Source organism: Phaseolus vulgaris, chromosome 2 (assembly GCF_051622355.1).
Source record: "Phaseolus vulgaris cultivar YP4 chromosome 2, ASM5162235v1, whole genome shotgun sequence".
NCBI classification, from domain to species: domain Eukaryota; kingdom Viridiplantae; phylum Streptophyta; class Magnoliopsida; order Fabales; family Fabaceae; genus Phaseolus; species Phaseolus vulgaris.
Genome location: NC_143499.1, coordinates 32,849,628 through 32,866,497, shown reverse-complemented (window position 1 = coordinate 32,866,497; position 16,870 = coordinate 32,849,628). Strand labels below are relative to the sequence as shown.

The 16,870-nt window shown below is 37.1% G+C and overlaps 1 protein-coding gene across 1 annotated transcript; it reads left to right on the top strand.

Annotated features, from left to right (window-relative positions):
- The first annotated feature begins 10,012 nt into the window (after window positions 1–10,012).
- LOC137811548 (cyclic dof factor 1) lies at window positions 10,013–13,361 on the top strand. The gene is made up of 3 exons (XM_068613334.2): window positions 10,013–10,300; window positions 11,662–12,912; window positions 13,044–13,361. Exons 1-2 carry the CDS (start codon window positions 10,145–10,147, stop codon window positions 12,898–12,900), a joined length of 1,395 nt encoding a protein of 464 aa, XP_068469435.1. The 5' UTR covers window positions 10,013–10,144; the 3' UTR covers window positions 12,901–12,912; window positions 13,044–13,361.
- The last annotated feature ends 3,509 nt before the right edge of the window (window positions 13,362–16,870 follow it).

Sequence of the window (16,870 nt, the reverse complement as noted above, 5' to 3'; positions counted from 1 at the left end):
GGTACGTGGCCCCCGCGTTCTTCAGCCCAAATGGCATCACTTTGTAGCAGTAGCACGATCTCTCGGTCATGAAGGCAGTCTTCTCTTCATCCATGGGATGCATCTTGATCTGATTATACCCCGAGAAGGCATCCAGGAAGCTCAACAACTTACACCCTGCAGCACTATCCACCAGGGCGTCTATGCTCGGTAAAGGATATGAATCCTTTGGGCAAGCCTTGTTTAGATCAGTGAAATCGACGCACATGCGCCATTTCCCATTACTCTTCTTCACCAGCACGACATTTGCCAACCATTCGGGGTATTGGACTTCCCTGATGTGGCCTGGAGCGAGGAGTTTCTGTGTTTCGTCCCTAATCGCCTGCCTCCTCTCCTCGTTGAACTTTCTTCTTCTTTGTCGCACTGGTCTCACCAAGTTGTCCATCGCCAGATGATGGCACAAGAAGTCGGGATCGATCCCGGGCATGTCCGAAGCGGACCATGCAAACGCATCCAAATGTCGTTCTATCACCTTGGCGATCTGGTCCTGGAGCTCAACCTCCAGGGATCTTCCCAGCTTGAAGATTTTTCCCCCGATCTCTCTCTCGAGCCACTGCTCGACGGGTTTTGGTCTGGTTTCTCTAGCGATCACCGCTCTGGCGATTCCCAGTTCTCTCGCTTCCTCAGGGTGATTCCTCACCTCTTCTTCCTCCAGACCGGCGTTCCCCTCCCCAGATCAGCATCCACCATCTCCACGTCCCTTCCGGCGGTCTCCTCTACCACCGTCGACCTGGGCTTCACACCGGGAGGCGGGGTGGTTGTTACGTAACTCACCGATCTTTTGTTTTTTAGGCTATTCTCATAGCACTTCTTTGCTTCTTTCTGATCGGATTTGATGGTGATCACCACCCCCTCCATAGACGGCAACTTCACCTTCATGTGCCGAGTCGACGGTATAGCGCCTATCCGATTGAGCGTGGGCCTTCCCAACAGGATGTTGTAGGCTGAAGGAGCGTTTACAACAAGGTATTTGATTTTCTCCGTTCTCGAACCCGCCTCGTCTGTAAACGTAGTCCTCAATTCTATGTACCCCCTGACCTCCACCTGGTCACCAGCGAAACCATACAAACACCCTCCATAGGGCCTCAGCTGGTCAAGGGGCAGCTCCAACTGCGTGAAAGTCGGCCAGAACATCACGTCTGCCGAGCTTCCTTGGTCCACCAGCACCCTGTGGACCTTTCTTCCTGCTGTGATCAACGAGATGACTATGGGATCGTTGTCATGAGGCACAACGTCCTGAAGATCCTGCTTGGTGAATGTAATGTCCACTTCCGGCGAGTGGTCTTCAAACATATCCACCGTCATCACAGACCTCGCGTACCTCTTCCTCTGTGATGCGGTGCATCCACCTCTTGAGAAACCCCCTGCAATGGTGTGGATTTCCCCGTGCGTAGGCATCTCGTGCTGCTGGGCTTCTCCACCTGCTGGTTGGGAGCTCGACGCGCCCCCCGTCCTTCTGTCCAGCAAATAGTCATTTAGGAACCCGCTCTTAACCAGATCGTCGAGCTGGTATCCTAAAGCTAAGCACGAATCCACGGTGTGTCCAAAGCCCTGGTGAAACTCACACCAGGCGTCTGGCTTTGGTCCCAGCACCTTGTCGCCCACCTTCTCTGGCGCTTTCAACCTAGCAGATATATTGGGAATGGCGATCAGGTCCGCCAATCCCATGACAAACTTGTGCTTAGGCGGGCGATTGTATTCCCGGCGTGCTGGTTGAGGGCGCCCTTGGCCTCTGCCCTTGTTCTTCCTTGGATCATAAGGATGGCGAGTCCTCTGATCCCTTCTGGCCGCCGCTGTCTCCAGAACCCTCTGTGGCTGGATCCTGGTCTGGGCGCGTGGCCTAGCGGGAGCCACGCTACCTCTCTTCTCGGCGACTTCACTCTCGTCGGCGATGTGGGCCACCGCAAGTCGCCTAACCTCAGCAAACGTGGCGGGGTGAGCCCTGATCAATGCCTCGCAGAATGGTCCCGGCAGCACGCCCTTCTTAAATGCATAAACCAGCATTTCTTCATCTTTAGCCGGCGATCTGACCATCTGCGCCCCAAAGCGATTCAAGTAGTCCCTGAGGGACTCTCCCTGATATTGCCTTATATCAAACAAATCGTAAGACACCCTGGGCGGTGCCTTATTCACGATGTACTGCTCGACGAAAATCTTCGAGAACTGTTGAAAATTGGTTATGTGACCGTTAGGCAGGCTCACAAACCACTCCAACGTCGTTCCCTGGAGTGTGCTCACGAACATCTTGCAGTAAACGGCGTCAGATCCTCCTGACAGCATCATCTGCGTGTGGAACGTGGTGAGATGAGCCTCAGGATCCTCCACGCCGGTAAAAACAGCCTTGACAGGTACCACACTCGCAGGAATAGGCGTGTCAGTAATCGCCTGAGCGAAGGGCATGGGAAAAACACGAGGCAGCGTTGACGGCGCGACCTCTTCAGCAATAGGACGCCCTTGCTGCTCCTAAAGAGCTTGACGCAGCTCTTCAGTCACCTTGCTAAGCTCATCATTCCTGGCCCGAGAGGCAGCCAGGTCTTCATGCATTCTCGCCTGTTCTATGCGCGAGGCTTCCACAGTTGCCTGCAACGAGCGCATAATCTCTACCATCTGCGCCATGGTCATGGCGGCGGCACCTTCAGCAGCAACGGGTGCAACTGGACTTGAACGGTTGCTTCTCATTTTTCTCATGAAAACTCAGCAAATCACAGAGAGTAACGAACAACACTTCCTTCAGCGACGATTGATTCAGCGATCAATCAGTCAAAACTGCGCGAAACTCCGCAAGAAAACTCAAGAACACAGCGAACCTCCACAGAGACCTACAACTCCACCAGAAACCACCGTTTCTCCCACGACAAACCAAACGAGCCAAAGAACTCAAACTACACCGATCAAATCTCACGTAAACAGCAGAAAACTTCACTTCACTTCACCGAACAAAAACCCAAACGATCGGTGAAAAACGCGAAATCACCGAACAAATCTCAAACGAACAGCGAACGATGGTTGCACCAGCACACAACCACGCAGGAAACTACGAAAACCTCCAAGAACTCACGCTGTGGATGGGAACAGGTTTTACACGGCCCCACGGTGGGCGCCTGATGATCCTGCCTGTTGACCAGAACGTTGGAACTTTCCTCGTCAAACTTGGATCGACGTGCGCACCGCTTCAACCTCCGTCCTTCGTCACGATCCACCTCAAGAACCTGCAAAAGAACAGAGCGGCGCCGCTGCGGCCGATCGCACTCCAACGCCCAAGTCAGTGACCGAACCACCAAATACTAAGAGCAATAACACTCAAGAACTCTCAAGGAGCCGTGCAATGTTCTCTCTCACAGTATGCTCTAGAACTCGCAAGCGTAAAGAAGACAATCTGAACGTGCGTACCTCAAAAGTTCGTTGGGAAAGCCTTTTATACCTGGTCACTTTCTCTCTCCTGGCAGTTACGCAGCTGGACACGTGGCTCGCATCCAGTCGTACACGTTCCATCATCTGGAGCCTCCTTGACTTGGGCGCTGCTTCTGACTCTCTTTTGGCTAAGTTACTTATGCATGGTACTGCCCAGTGCATAGCTAACTTGGGAGCGCGATCTCTACTAGAATTGGCGAGTTAGGGTGCCTTCGTACACCTTCCCTGTGGTCTCGCCGGCCGCCTTCATAATCTGCACCACCTTCATCTTCGGCGATGTGCTTGCTCTGGCGATCTCCAATCCCTTGGTCGCCTGAGTTTACATCTGGCGACTTCATCTTTAACCCGGTGACCGCCGGTTCTGGTACGCTGGAGGTCGGAGCACGCCAACTACATAACTGGCGACTACACGAGCCCCCCGACTTCCTTTCCTTCTGCCAATCTGGCGTCTTGTCAACACGCCGATACTGTAGCTTGATGCCATGTCATCACTTCCGACTACCAGAGCGGTACAACTTTTATACTTATATTATTATTGTTTTACATATAGAAAATTGAGACTAGTAAGAATATTGGACGAGCTTAAATGTGGAAGATCACACATAAGAAGAAAAATGGAACATATGTGAATGATGAGGTGCTAGAAATTGGGGTAAATATTATTATACTTTCAAAATAAATTTGTTGTTCGATGATGATATATTGTGATGGTGATTATAATTATGTTATATTGGTGATGATGATGATGATATATTGAACTGCTTGCATACATATCTTGATCATAACCTTGCATACATCAAATCTTCCTTTTAGCAATTCATATCTTGTTCATAACATTATATGTTGCCTTAAAAGCTTGTACAAACTCATAATTATAAGCATATACCAGTTTTGTTGCAGCTATAATTTCCACCTTTTCCATATGCAATATTTGCACGAATGAACATCTGTTGTCTTAGTTTGTGTTAGTTGTCTTAGTTTAATATTAGTGTCCATTGCTAGTTTGTGTTAGTTTCTATTTCATTCCTCTGAATCTTACATGTAGTTTCTTTGATACTGCCATTCATACACCAACTGTAAAACATTTTAATTAGTTTTCAGAACACATGTAGATGTATCATCAATGCTTGATAACTATAGAACTCAAAACGACATAAAAAGGCTATTAGAAAACAGGGATGAAATTATGGTTGCCCATTAATGATGTTTCAATTGAAAAGTTACACTATATGTTCATTACAATGTGGTCTGAAATTAGATGTTCATTGTTGGTATGATATTACAATTTAATTGATGATCTGTTGATTATTTTCAATTTTATCCAGGAAAAATTGATGAGCTAATGTTGACAAATCCAAAAATTGCTTAAGATATATCTACAGAAGATTTAATTGGCGTCATATTTGGTAAGGAGCATGCGGGTTAAGTTAGAGGGATATCATATGGAGCTTGTCCCAACCTTGCTTTCAAAAGATCCACAACAAGGCTAAGTGGTATGAAATATGCTTCCTCTAGTTCAACTTCATCAAATGTGGAGGACAAGATAATTCAAATGGAAACTGAGCTTGCAACTGTGAAAAAACAAATGAACACTTTGATTACATATATTGCTTCGAGAAAAGATGTTCTAGAACATTTTGTTGCCATTAATGAGGTATTAATATATTTAAATATTTATTGGTGTCTTTTTATTTATAATTATAAACATTGAAAATCATTAACTTAAAATTATTTATTTCAGGCATCAGACATTGGAAGTGGTGCTCCATCACCTAATCACGTAATAAAATCAAGTGTTGGAAACAAAACTGATTAGGGATGAACAATGTGTGTTTTAATTTTAAATTATGTATGAACTTTTGAACAATATGTGTGTTTTAATTTTAAATTATGTATGAACTTTTGAACAATTATGTGTGTTTTAATTTTAAATTATGTATAAACTTTTAAATAATTATTTGTGTTTTAATTTTCAATTATCTATCAACTTTTGAACAATTACGTGTGTTTTAATTTTCAATGTAGCAAATGGATGCTTATAACTTTATATATATATATATATATATATATATATATATTCATTTTATTAGTATTTTATTTTATTTATTATGAAAATATATTATGTTTAGTTTAATTGTGCAAACCAGATTATAAAAAAGTGGTGACTAAATTCCATTTATTTAGAATTAAAATTACGTCAATTGAAATCGATGTATTATTTTTACAATTTTGTTATAATACTGGCAGTTAAAAACATCACATTATACCCTATATAATGACGCTGAAATTCTTTCAATGAATTAAATTGTGACAGTTATGACTCACACTACTTACATAGAAAAACCGTCACTTTAAACAAAGTGTTAAAGTGGCGAGTGTTGAGGCGGGTAGCGTAAGACCGCCACATTAAACTTTGTGGCGTCCAGTCCTATGGCGGTTTGGGAAACTGCCACACACGTATATTGTGGCATTTATAAACACCAGTTTATACAAAAATAACTGCCATCGTATAGATGTAAGAATATTATGTGGCACCTCACGATTATTTATCTTATTAATTGATCAATTACCATATTTATCCTATTATATTATTGGTAATTTCTTGATGGACGTAATTACTCTTACCATAAATAATTAGGGTTTCCCCTTAGGTGTATTATAAATAGAGATTACCAGACAACTAAAGAGACACCCTCATATTCTAACATCACACGACCGAAACTCATTCCCTAAAGGGATTTTCGAGCCTCTCATCTCTTTGTCTCTCTACTCACATAATTCCATTCTAAGCAATACACCCTAAAGGGGAACCCGATCAAGATCATGTCTTCGTCCCTCAGCCATACAATCACGGGTCTACCAGGTATTATTTAATCATTATTCACGTTTCATTATATGATTAAGGAATCATAATCCAATAATACAATGTTTTTTTATAGTGAATATCTAACTAACATATAAACATATACAAATATACAAATATATACCAATATCTCATACAATATCTCAAAATATATCCTTCCTCATAGGGATTTTAATATTTACATAATATTTAAAACAAAACATTTCAAAAGAAAATAAACAGGTCCTTCTGCTCATTGTAGAGCTCTCTCACCTGCAGTCTCATCTACTACCGTGTAAATACACGGTCATCACAGATAAAGAAAACAAAACACAAAAACCAATAGGGTAAGCTAGTTATGTAAAAAAAAATTCTATATAATTTCAATTTAAACTAACAAACATAAAGGCATCAAATCTCATAATTTGCAAAAAATTATGAAATGTCTATCAACATTCATTATTCACATTACTCATGTCAGATTTCTACTACTCACATACTCAGATACTTGATTATACTTTGGAAGACTCATGTATTAAAATTAGCATCCAGGGACAAGCACATGTCGTACTACTCACTTTGAATCCACACAGCCATGTGCATAATCATCTTAATATCTCATCATCTCATATGACAGAGTAAATCCATATCATATGCTCTGATCAGTTCTTTCAAACCTTAGACTCAGTCAAATGAACGTCCTTTGACTCTCACCAACTAAATAACTTCATATATGTGATTTCATTATATCAGTAGAGTCACGATCATCTCATTCACAAGACACTCACAAATCAATACATTATAAATAATCTCAACACTATATTTCCTTTCCTGAAAATACTATGTCTTGATTACACTTTCACTTCATTTAACACATAAATACACCATTCAATCACATCATACTTTAAAATTTCTAAACAATTCAAATATATCACACAATTCACTTAACATATAACTAAGTTCTTTTAATCATATTTTAAATAAAATTTAAAATTTTAACTTAAAAACAATAAACAATAATAAATTAGGCTTTCAAAAGCAAAAATAAAAACTTTAAGGTTTTTTTAACTCGCTTGAGTGAGAATGGGTCTCGCCCAAGTGAAAATGATCTTGCTTGTGTGAAATTGAACTCGAGAGCACTCCAAAATTCACCCCATTTTCACTTGAGAAGGATTCCCTCTCGCTTAGGCGAAAATGGGTCTTACCTGAGCGAGATTTCTTCTCGCTTAAGCATGAATGGACTCGATTGTACCCCATCTTTTCACTCTATTTTCTCTCGAGCGAGAATTATCTCGCCTGAGCGAGAATTATCTAGCCTGAGCGAGAATTATCTCGCCTGAGCGAGATATGCAGAAAAATATACATAGTTCTTCTAAAATATAGTATCTTGACCTAATTTCATCAAACATATACGACCCGATATAAAAATTCTAACCACAAATATCTTATTCAACATGGTAGCAGTACTCTCATCAATTCACTCTATCAATCTATATATCATCATTATATTTAACCCAATTTAAGTTTCTTAGAGACCAACAAGAACAAATTCAATAATTCATTCACTTCAAGATTAACTTACATTATATCAACTACACAAATCAATCAATTTTTCAGATTCAAACTACAATAAATCATCTGTATCAAATCAACATATTCACATTTGATTTCAAACAATACAATACATTACTTAGAAACAATCAATTTTGCAAACAAAATTTGGAACTAGTGACCATGTCATGTCCACATCCTGATCTTCTAACCTAGGGTTCTATTTGAAATTAAAACAAGCTTTCCTTACCCTGAACTTGAATAAATGCTCACTAAGAGCTCCAAATCCTAAAATTGTTCAAGGGTAGCTTAACCTGCATCAGAGAGTCCTGATAAACAATCTAACTATATCATTAGGACCCTGAGCTAACAAAGACTAATTTGGAAGATAAAAACATCACATGCAAGCCTAAACTAAGACAAACCTAACCAGATCAAAACTAACTCAAGGAAAATGAGCCAAAATGAACTTATTTTATCTGAAATTTTGATCAGGCAATATTGTAAAGTTCGCTACTAGAAGTTCAATCACAGACTTCAATAATTGATTTGATGAGCGGGGATGTTAGAATCTTAGAAAGAAGACAGAGAAAGGAAAAATAAAACTTTTACATAGAGGGTGATTATTTTAAAATGAACCTAAATAACTGAATTTTCTATTTATATACTCTTTTTATTTTAATAATAAAATATTCAAATGTCATTTAAAATATATGACTTCTATTCTAAAAGTTATTTTCTAAATATTTATTGTGTAAGAAAGTTGTGCGTGGATAAAATTCACTTGTCATATTGCTAAAAAATCACTTTTTATTGTTTACTTATATTGTTTATATTTATATTGATTTTGATGTTTACTCTTCTATTAAATAAATATATAAATATATTTTGAATATTTTTTAATGCTTATAATTGAAATATTTAATCAAAATATGAATTAGATTCTTATATTACTTTTAAATTATATTCGTTTTTTTTATATTTTTTTATGTGTTATGAATGTGGGCATTGTGCGTTAACATGTGAGGAGAGGTCAATGTTGATGATAAGTATTCTTATAAATAACAGTATAAGTTATTTGAAAATATTGTGGATAAATCTATTTGTTATATATTTTAGTTTGTAAGACTCGTTTACTTCAAATTATATAACTATTTAAAAGGGACGTTACAATAAATCACATAGATTAATAAATTTTGATGTTTTTCTTCTTATTGTTTATCAATAAAATTAAAGATATTCATAATATTTAATTTTAATAAGAAAAAAAAGTAATGCTTGATAAAAATTATTAAATGTATTATAAAAAGAATGACCTTATTTTTGTAAATTATGTATTATATTGAGATATTATAATACCTTAGAGCAGTTTTTACCTTAAAAATATCTAGAGTGATAAAGAAAGACAAAGTTTGACATTTAATTTAACATTGAAAACATTTAAAGAAAAGAACAAAGTCTGACATTTATTTAACGTTAAAAACATTTAAAGGAAAGACAAAGTAATACATTTATTTAACATTGAAAACATTTGAATAAAGAGTAATGATGCATTAATCACATTTACTTTTAATAACTTAATTAATACTTTTTCTTTATGTTTTTCTGTTACATCATATGATATACAATATATTTGTTGTTTCAGGGGATGTTATTTGGGTGAGATTTATGATTTGAGGTGGTTGATGCATAATATTTTGTGAAATGAAATAAAAACTAGGAAGAAGCAAAACTAGGAGAGAGAAGAGAGGTGGGGTCAAAAGGAATTTGACTAGGAAGGAAGAAAGTGTTACTAGAGTGGTTGACGAAAAAGGCAAAATATGAAAGTGCTGACAGGGATGAAAAAGGGTGGGACAGAACAGCACTATCTTTAGAAGCAATGTGGGGGAATCCAACAGCACACAAAGATCTCATAGGCCACAAGAACTTGTGGCTCAAAAAATTCCTACCTTTGCCTCAGGTGGCAACATTTTTTTTTCTCCTCTCCCTCAAATAAAACCACACCAAACACACCACAACACAAACAAACAAACTTCACCACTTCACCACTTCACCCATCCCCTCCCTCTGTCACTATTCATTATCCGTTTTCATATCAATTAACAGTGCAAAAGACACCAAAAAAGAGAGTTACTGAATGCACCAACGACAACAACTTCTATATATCTATCTACGTATACTTATGTATATATATTTTCCATCATTACTCTTCCCATTTTTCTAGAAAGAGAAGGAGCAAGCAAGCAACAAGAGAGAGATATTCCTGACCCTGACCCTCATCACCGTTTTTATATCTCAGGAATGTCAGAGGTTAAAGGCTCTGAGATAAAGCTCTTTGGAAGGACAATCTCCCTGCCACACAATGATTCTTCTTCACCTGCATGTCTCTCTTGTCCTTCATCTTCCTCTTCTCCCCAGCAAGCTACCTCTGCAACACAACAACGTCAAGAAGACCAGGTACGTCCACCACCATATTTGTTTGAGGTTCAGTTTGAGGAAAACCATGTCGATTTGCAAATCTAACCGCCACCCTTTTTTCAGAACCATTCAATTGATAATGGGTTTTTTCAAATCTTGAAAAAGTTTTCTTCTTGGCATGGTGTCAATTCAATTGAATTTAGTCCTTGCTGCAATTTTCTATGGCTATTTTTTTTTTTCAATGAGAAGTTTTTAATATATGGGTTTTGAGTTTATTTAATTATCATTTAAGTGGTGGCGAGAATTCCCTCTGGGGTTCCTTTCGGCCAAATTGGATCCAATCGCCTTTATGGAATACGAGTATAAGAATATTGGATGGAATATATTATGTGGTTTGGCTAGCTTTGGTTTTGGCCTTCTGTTTGAGTCCATGGATTTGCTTTTATGCTACAAAGTGAGTTTTCTAATTTTAGTGATTTGTTCCTGTTTAGAAAATATTGTCCTAAACGAGTTGCTTAGCAACTTCAATTGAAATTTTAAAAAAAAGAAAAAAAAACCTTTTGCGGCATCCCAAGGTACTATTGCTAAGTCTTTGGTCAGAATATTTCTTGTTTTACTTAAATCTAATCCAGTTTCTGTCCACACCATGGCCTTTAATTGGAGCTTAACTATTCTAATTTGATACTTTTGTCCATATTCAAATCCTTATTTAACAATTGTCCAAATGACCCCTAATTTTGTGACATCACTGAGGACATGTTTACTACTTTTTTTATTTAGTTATTTTCCAGCTGTTTTCGTACACATTTTTCTTCTTCCCCTTGAATTCCTTTCATAGTTCTGTATTTGTATATTTCAAAAGATGATTTTCTTGATTGTCACCTACATATTTACATCTAGAATTGTGGTTTTCTTTTGCATATCTAGAATTGAGATTTTGGCACTGAGTTGTTCTATTGACCATGCTCCTTGCTTTTTCACGTGAGCCATGTCGTTTATTAAACAAAAGTACTTATCCTGTTAACTTCCATAACGTGTAAGGAAAAATAGTATCTGCCCCGTTTTCGGTGCTGTGAATGCACTCACCCTCCTACCTTTCCCTACAATATCTAAGATTTTCTTTATTTGTTGAATCAGAGTCACCAAATAAATGAAAAAAAAAGTATCAATTTCACCTGTCTAATCCTTCTATTTTGTGCTATGTACATAACATGCTGCAAGCAAAATTTGTGTATCTTAAGGTGTCATACTGATAATGATAAATACCAGTATATTAATTATCTGGTTTCATATTATTTCTTTTTTCTTGACTTGAGGTATTGAGTTCAGTGTTTTCTAATTCCACAAGCTTTACCATAGTAAATTAGCAATTCTAACCTTGATCATGTTGATTGTTTTAGGAACCAATAAGGAAAGAACTTACATCACTTCAAGACGATGATGCGTCATCACATCAAACCACAGAGGATTTAAAATCTCCCGCTTCAGGCATACTCGATAATCCTAAGACTCCCTCAGCCGAAACAGAGACATCACTGCAGAAATCTTCTGCAAACGGAGAACAGAGCGAGACTACAAGTGCTTCTGAAGATAAAACACCAAAGAAACCTGACAAGATACTTCCATGTCCGCGGTGCAATAGCATGGACACCAAATTCTGCTATTACAACAACTACAACGTCAACCAGCCTCGTCATTTCTGCAAGAACTGTCAAAGATACTGGACTGCAGGAGGAACAATGAGGAATGTGCCGGTGGGTGCTGGTCGCAGAAAAAACAAGAACATTTCGGCTGCAGCTGCATCACATTACCGACAGATAATGATCCCGGAGGCACTTCAAGGAGCTACACTCAATGCCTCCAATGGACTGCATAATGCCCTTTTGAGGAATAGAGCTGGTGTGTTGACTTTTGGTCCTGATACCCCTCTCTGTGATACCATGAGTTCTGTGTTGAGCATTGCTGAGCGAGCCCAAAGTTGTGTATCTAATGGGTTTCATGGAACTGAGCCAAATAGTTGTGTTTCCTATAGTAAGGAGGGTGGTCATTCTAATGGAGTTTCTGTTTCAACAACTTCAGCTTCCAGCCATACAAGCTCACATGAATCAGTTGATGAAAGAGTTGAAGGTTTCAGTCCTCAATTATCATACTTCCCAGGTGCCCCTTGGCCTTATCCTATGCCTCGTCATACAGTTTGCCCACCTAGCTACCCTCTATCATTCTATACTACACCAGCATATTGGGGTTGTATGCCACCCTCTTGGAATATGCCATGTATGTCACCCCAATCTTCTGTTACCAACCCTGTCTCTGCCCCCATTTTAGGGAAACACTCAAGGAATGGGAACATCATTACCCCATCCAATTCACAGAAAGAAATGCGTGGTGTAGAACATAGCACTTCAGAACACAATTTCTTGATTCCCAAGACTCTTAGAATTGATGACCCTGGTGAAACAGCAAGGAGTTCGATGTGGTCAAAACTAGGAACCAAGAATGACAGGGCCAGCTCTGGAGGCCTTTTCCAAGCTTTTCCACCCAAGGGAAATGACATGAATCGCATGGTTGAAGCATCACCCGAGTTGCAAGCCAACCCTGCAGCTCTATCGCGCTCTCTTACCTTCCATGAACAGACCTGAAAGGGAATCACGGTGAGGCAAGACAGATTCTGATTGTGCTTGTGCATTGCTATGAAAAACGAGGTTTATGCAAGTAGAACCTCTTTTTGATGAAAAGTTCTTGCTTTCCCTGAAGAAATTGCTTTATTGAACAACCTCTGCAGGATTCCAAGGAGCAAATTGTTTCTTTATGTCTTCCCTAGCTACCATCTTGAGCCTGTTAAACTGAACAGGTGTTTTTTGCTGCATAATTAGGAGATCTGTTGAGTAAATATCTGTTGAGTAAAATGAGACAAGGAAAACTAGGAGGAGAAGAAACAAAGGCAAGGAGATTCTTAGACTAAAATCCAATGGTTTAGAAAACACACGCAAGTCTTCATTGGAATTCTGTTGTTATTTTTTTTTCCTTTTTCTTAGAGATTCTCTACTTTAATAATGTTAGTCCCCAGATTATGATCTTTATGTAAGCTTTCTTTATTTTATTTTTTCTTCACCTTCAATCATGCTACATAGCTCTACTTGCACTTTCTTAAACACATGCACTCTGCTCTGCTTTCGCCTTTTTCTAGAAACAGTTGGTTTTCATACTTGTTTTTCTCTCTTTTTTGTAGTATATATTACATTCAAATTCTGCTTCTTATCTTAATTTGAGGATATAAGTCCCTGGTTCGTTTGCAACCGTGCGTAAACCATAAGTCTTTATTTTTTTAATATGCAAGATTTTTTTTATTGTTAAAACATTATATTGTAATTTATTTATCACTTATTTTCAAGAATCATCAATAATTATACCTTTTCACTTTATGCTAAGATATGAAATTTGATTACTTTTTTTTTTCCTCAGATTCTAACGCTTTCTATTATATTTTTTAATTTTTAAAATTACTTATTCGCAAAAGCTAAGTTTCTTCTTTTCTTATTAAAAGAAACGCTGCACTGGACCGGATATTTTTACTAGTAAGATTAGACAAAGGGTGGGAAAAATGTATTTCTTTTTATTGGTTATACGGAACACATTAGGATAAGAAAAGGCAGTAAAATTAAGGGGGTGTGACTTTTTTGAAGATTATAAAATGGAAAATTGATGATCATGCTTTCTTTTTTCACTTAAAGAACTCCAAAATAGAGAGAGTTAATAAATTCAGATTCTTTTGAAGGTGCATGCACAAGTATGAAGGTCATTTTCAATACGTAACAACAGAAAAAGTTAGGTCTTGATGCAGAAATATGCCAATCTTTTTTTAGTGGCATCTACTACATTCCTGGTCCTTTCTTCCTTACAACTAATTCACTTTCCTTGCATTAAGGAGTTATTTATGTGAAAGAAAATAAGCCACAAATAAACGGACACTAGCTTCTTGCACTGGATTTCATGTACAGTCACAGTCATACCGGAAGGTTGGACCCAGGGTAACCACACAATGCAAATGGATTTCGTATAAAATATGAAGTTCTTTTCTTGTTACTACAATTGTTTGAGACAAATTTTTAATGCATCTTTAATGTGGAATTCATGGTGATTTGATTTACTATAATATTTTTTATTTCATTTTAAAAAATTGTTTCATTTTATTTAAATTTTTTGTTTGGTTCACCTCTTATTTTGTTGGTTACTACATTGTTGTAACTTACACATGCATTATTATTTCTACGTCAGAGACACCATTGTCATCATGTATTTATTCACCATGGTTTAGTCCTATTTCATATCTCACATGTGGCCCAAACCTAGCTAATATAATGTTACACCTTATTCTATCACTACTCTTTAAATATAATTCCTTTTATCTTCAACATTTCATTAATTTACATATTTCATAAAGAAAAATGAGTTCAATTATTTAATAATAATTAATATCAATTCGGGCTATATTAATTACAACTAAAGATCTAATATGTGAATGAGCTTATGCAATATTACTCCAACTTAACTAATAATTTTGACCTTGAGTCTGGAAACGTAATTGCTTGTAAAAGATCGAATGGAAAGTTTTGCTACCCATAAGGCTTGAGAAATATTGTATTATGCTGGAAATCGCACATGAACGAAAAATTAAAACATTTTATATTATATAAAAATAAATCTCGTCTCATAAATCAATATTATGAAATTTAATTACTTTTAAATCTCCTTCATGAAATATATTCTTGATGCCTAAAAAAAACCATCTACAAGTGGAAACCACTAGCATCTTTCACTTGATAAGGGCTCGCGGAATTTTGCTTTCAGGACAAGGTCATTTCATGATGCACTGTATCAATATAGACATATATGGATAGCAAGCAAACAGTAACTCAATACTTTTATGATATGATCAGTTGAGAAAACAATTCACTTAGAGAAGGAAGAATGGGAGGGAGATGGGTGGAAGACCATATATGTATGAGTTCGATATATATATATATATATATATATATATATATATATATATATATATATATATATTGTACTAGGCGAGGCCGAGGTTCACCTGGCTGCCCGAGGCCGAGTCCGCTTGACCGAGACCGGGGGAACCTGGCTGGGGCTTAAGAGATTTGGCCGGATGACGAGGTCGATGACCTACCTGGCCGAGACCGAGGTCCACTTGGCCGAGATCTTAGAAGGCTTGGTCGAGACGACCGAGACCAGTGGGATTTGACCGAGGGCCGACCCATGCCATGATGACTTGGCCGACGATCGACCCCTATCACAATTAACGCTCAAACCAAGATCAGTGAAGTTAATCTATCATTAAGAATTAGGTAATGTAAACCTAAGAGGTATCCACCTCGATAAACGGGCCCAACAAGGTAGGGCCACTAGAATAATATAAATAGCACGCATCCCAAGGAGTAAGGTATGTCATTTATTACTGTTCACCTACTTGAGAATTGACCACCCGCTTTACTGACTTGAGCGTCGGAGTGCCTTCGCAGGTACCCCCACCATCCGGTGTTGACCGAGTGCCGAAGGAAAAGCAGGAGGACGAGAAGAATCTCAGTTCACCACCCAGTCATCTGACCAACCGAAGGAAGGAGAAGAAGACTTCAATAGTTCTCTAGGTCTCATCTCCCTAGCAGGAACATATATATATATATATATATAAGTTAGCTATATTATGAAAAGGTTTTCTATAATAGGTGGAGATAACTCTAGGTCTACCATAGAATAAAAAAGTCAAAGAAATTTTGTTTGCTTGGAAAAAATAATTAAATAGGAACTAATTTTATATTAAAAAAAATAATAATTAGTTACTATATTGATTAAATTAGATACTACTTTAGAGACTACAAAAATTATTGGTATATAGAGTAATTTTTATTATTAATAAAATTTATAAACTAATTCATAAATTAGTATCTAATTAGCTACTAATGCTTTAGCTACCAATTAATTTATATTCTAAAGTTGGAAGTTAAAACCTTGGAAGTTAATTAGATACCAATTTAGAAACTAGTTTATAAATTTTATTAATGATAAAAACTACTTCAGATACTAATAATTGGTTTAGTCTACAAAATAGTATCTATTTTTTTTTATAAAATAGTGATGTTAGGCATCGCTATGAAACTTGACATATAAGCTAGTTTGCACCTCAAGTATCAACAATCATCTGTCACCACGTAAAAAAAATGTATTATTAAAAAAAGAAAGAAAATACAAGCAAATATGGAGACTAGACCAAAACTCATATGTAAAAAACCTAAGAAAAACAATACAAAATAGTGTCTAATTTAGTCAATATCATAACTAATTATTTTTTGTCTATAAAATTGATTTCTATTTAATGATTTTCTTGTAGTGTTAGGTGCTTTGTTAAGAACTTACATTACACTACAAGAAAATCATCAAATAAAAACTAATTTTAGAGACAAAAAATATTTACTTACTATATATATTGACTAAGTTAAATATTATTTTATAAACTAAAAACCTATTGATATGTAAAGTGGTTTCTATTATTAATAAAAATTTATAAAGTAGTTTTTAAATTGGTATGTAATATTAGCT

Excerpts from the sequence above, each read along its gene's own strand:
- LOC137811548 (XM_068613334.2), top strand. The coding sequence starts at position 10,145 with ATGTCAGAGGTTAAAGGCTCTGAGATAAAGCTCTTTGGAAGGACAATC. Across the intron at positions 10,301-11,661 it reads AACAACGTCAAGAAGACCAG|GAACCAATAAGGAAAGAACT; the intron begins GTACGTCCACCA and ends TGATTGTTTTAG.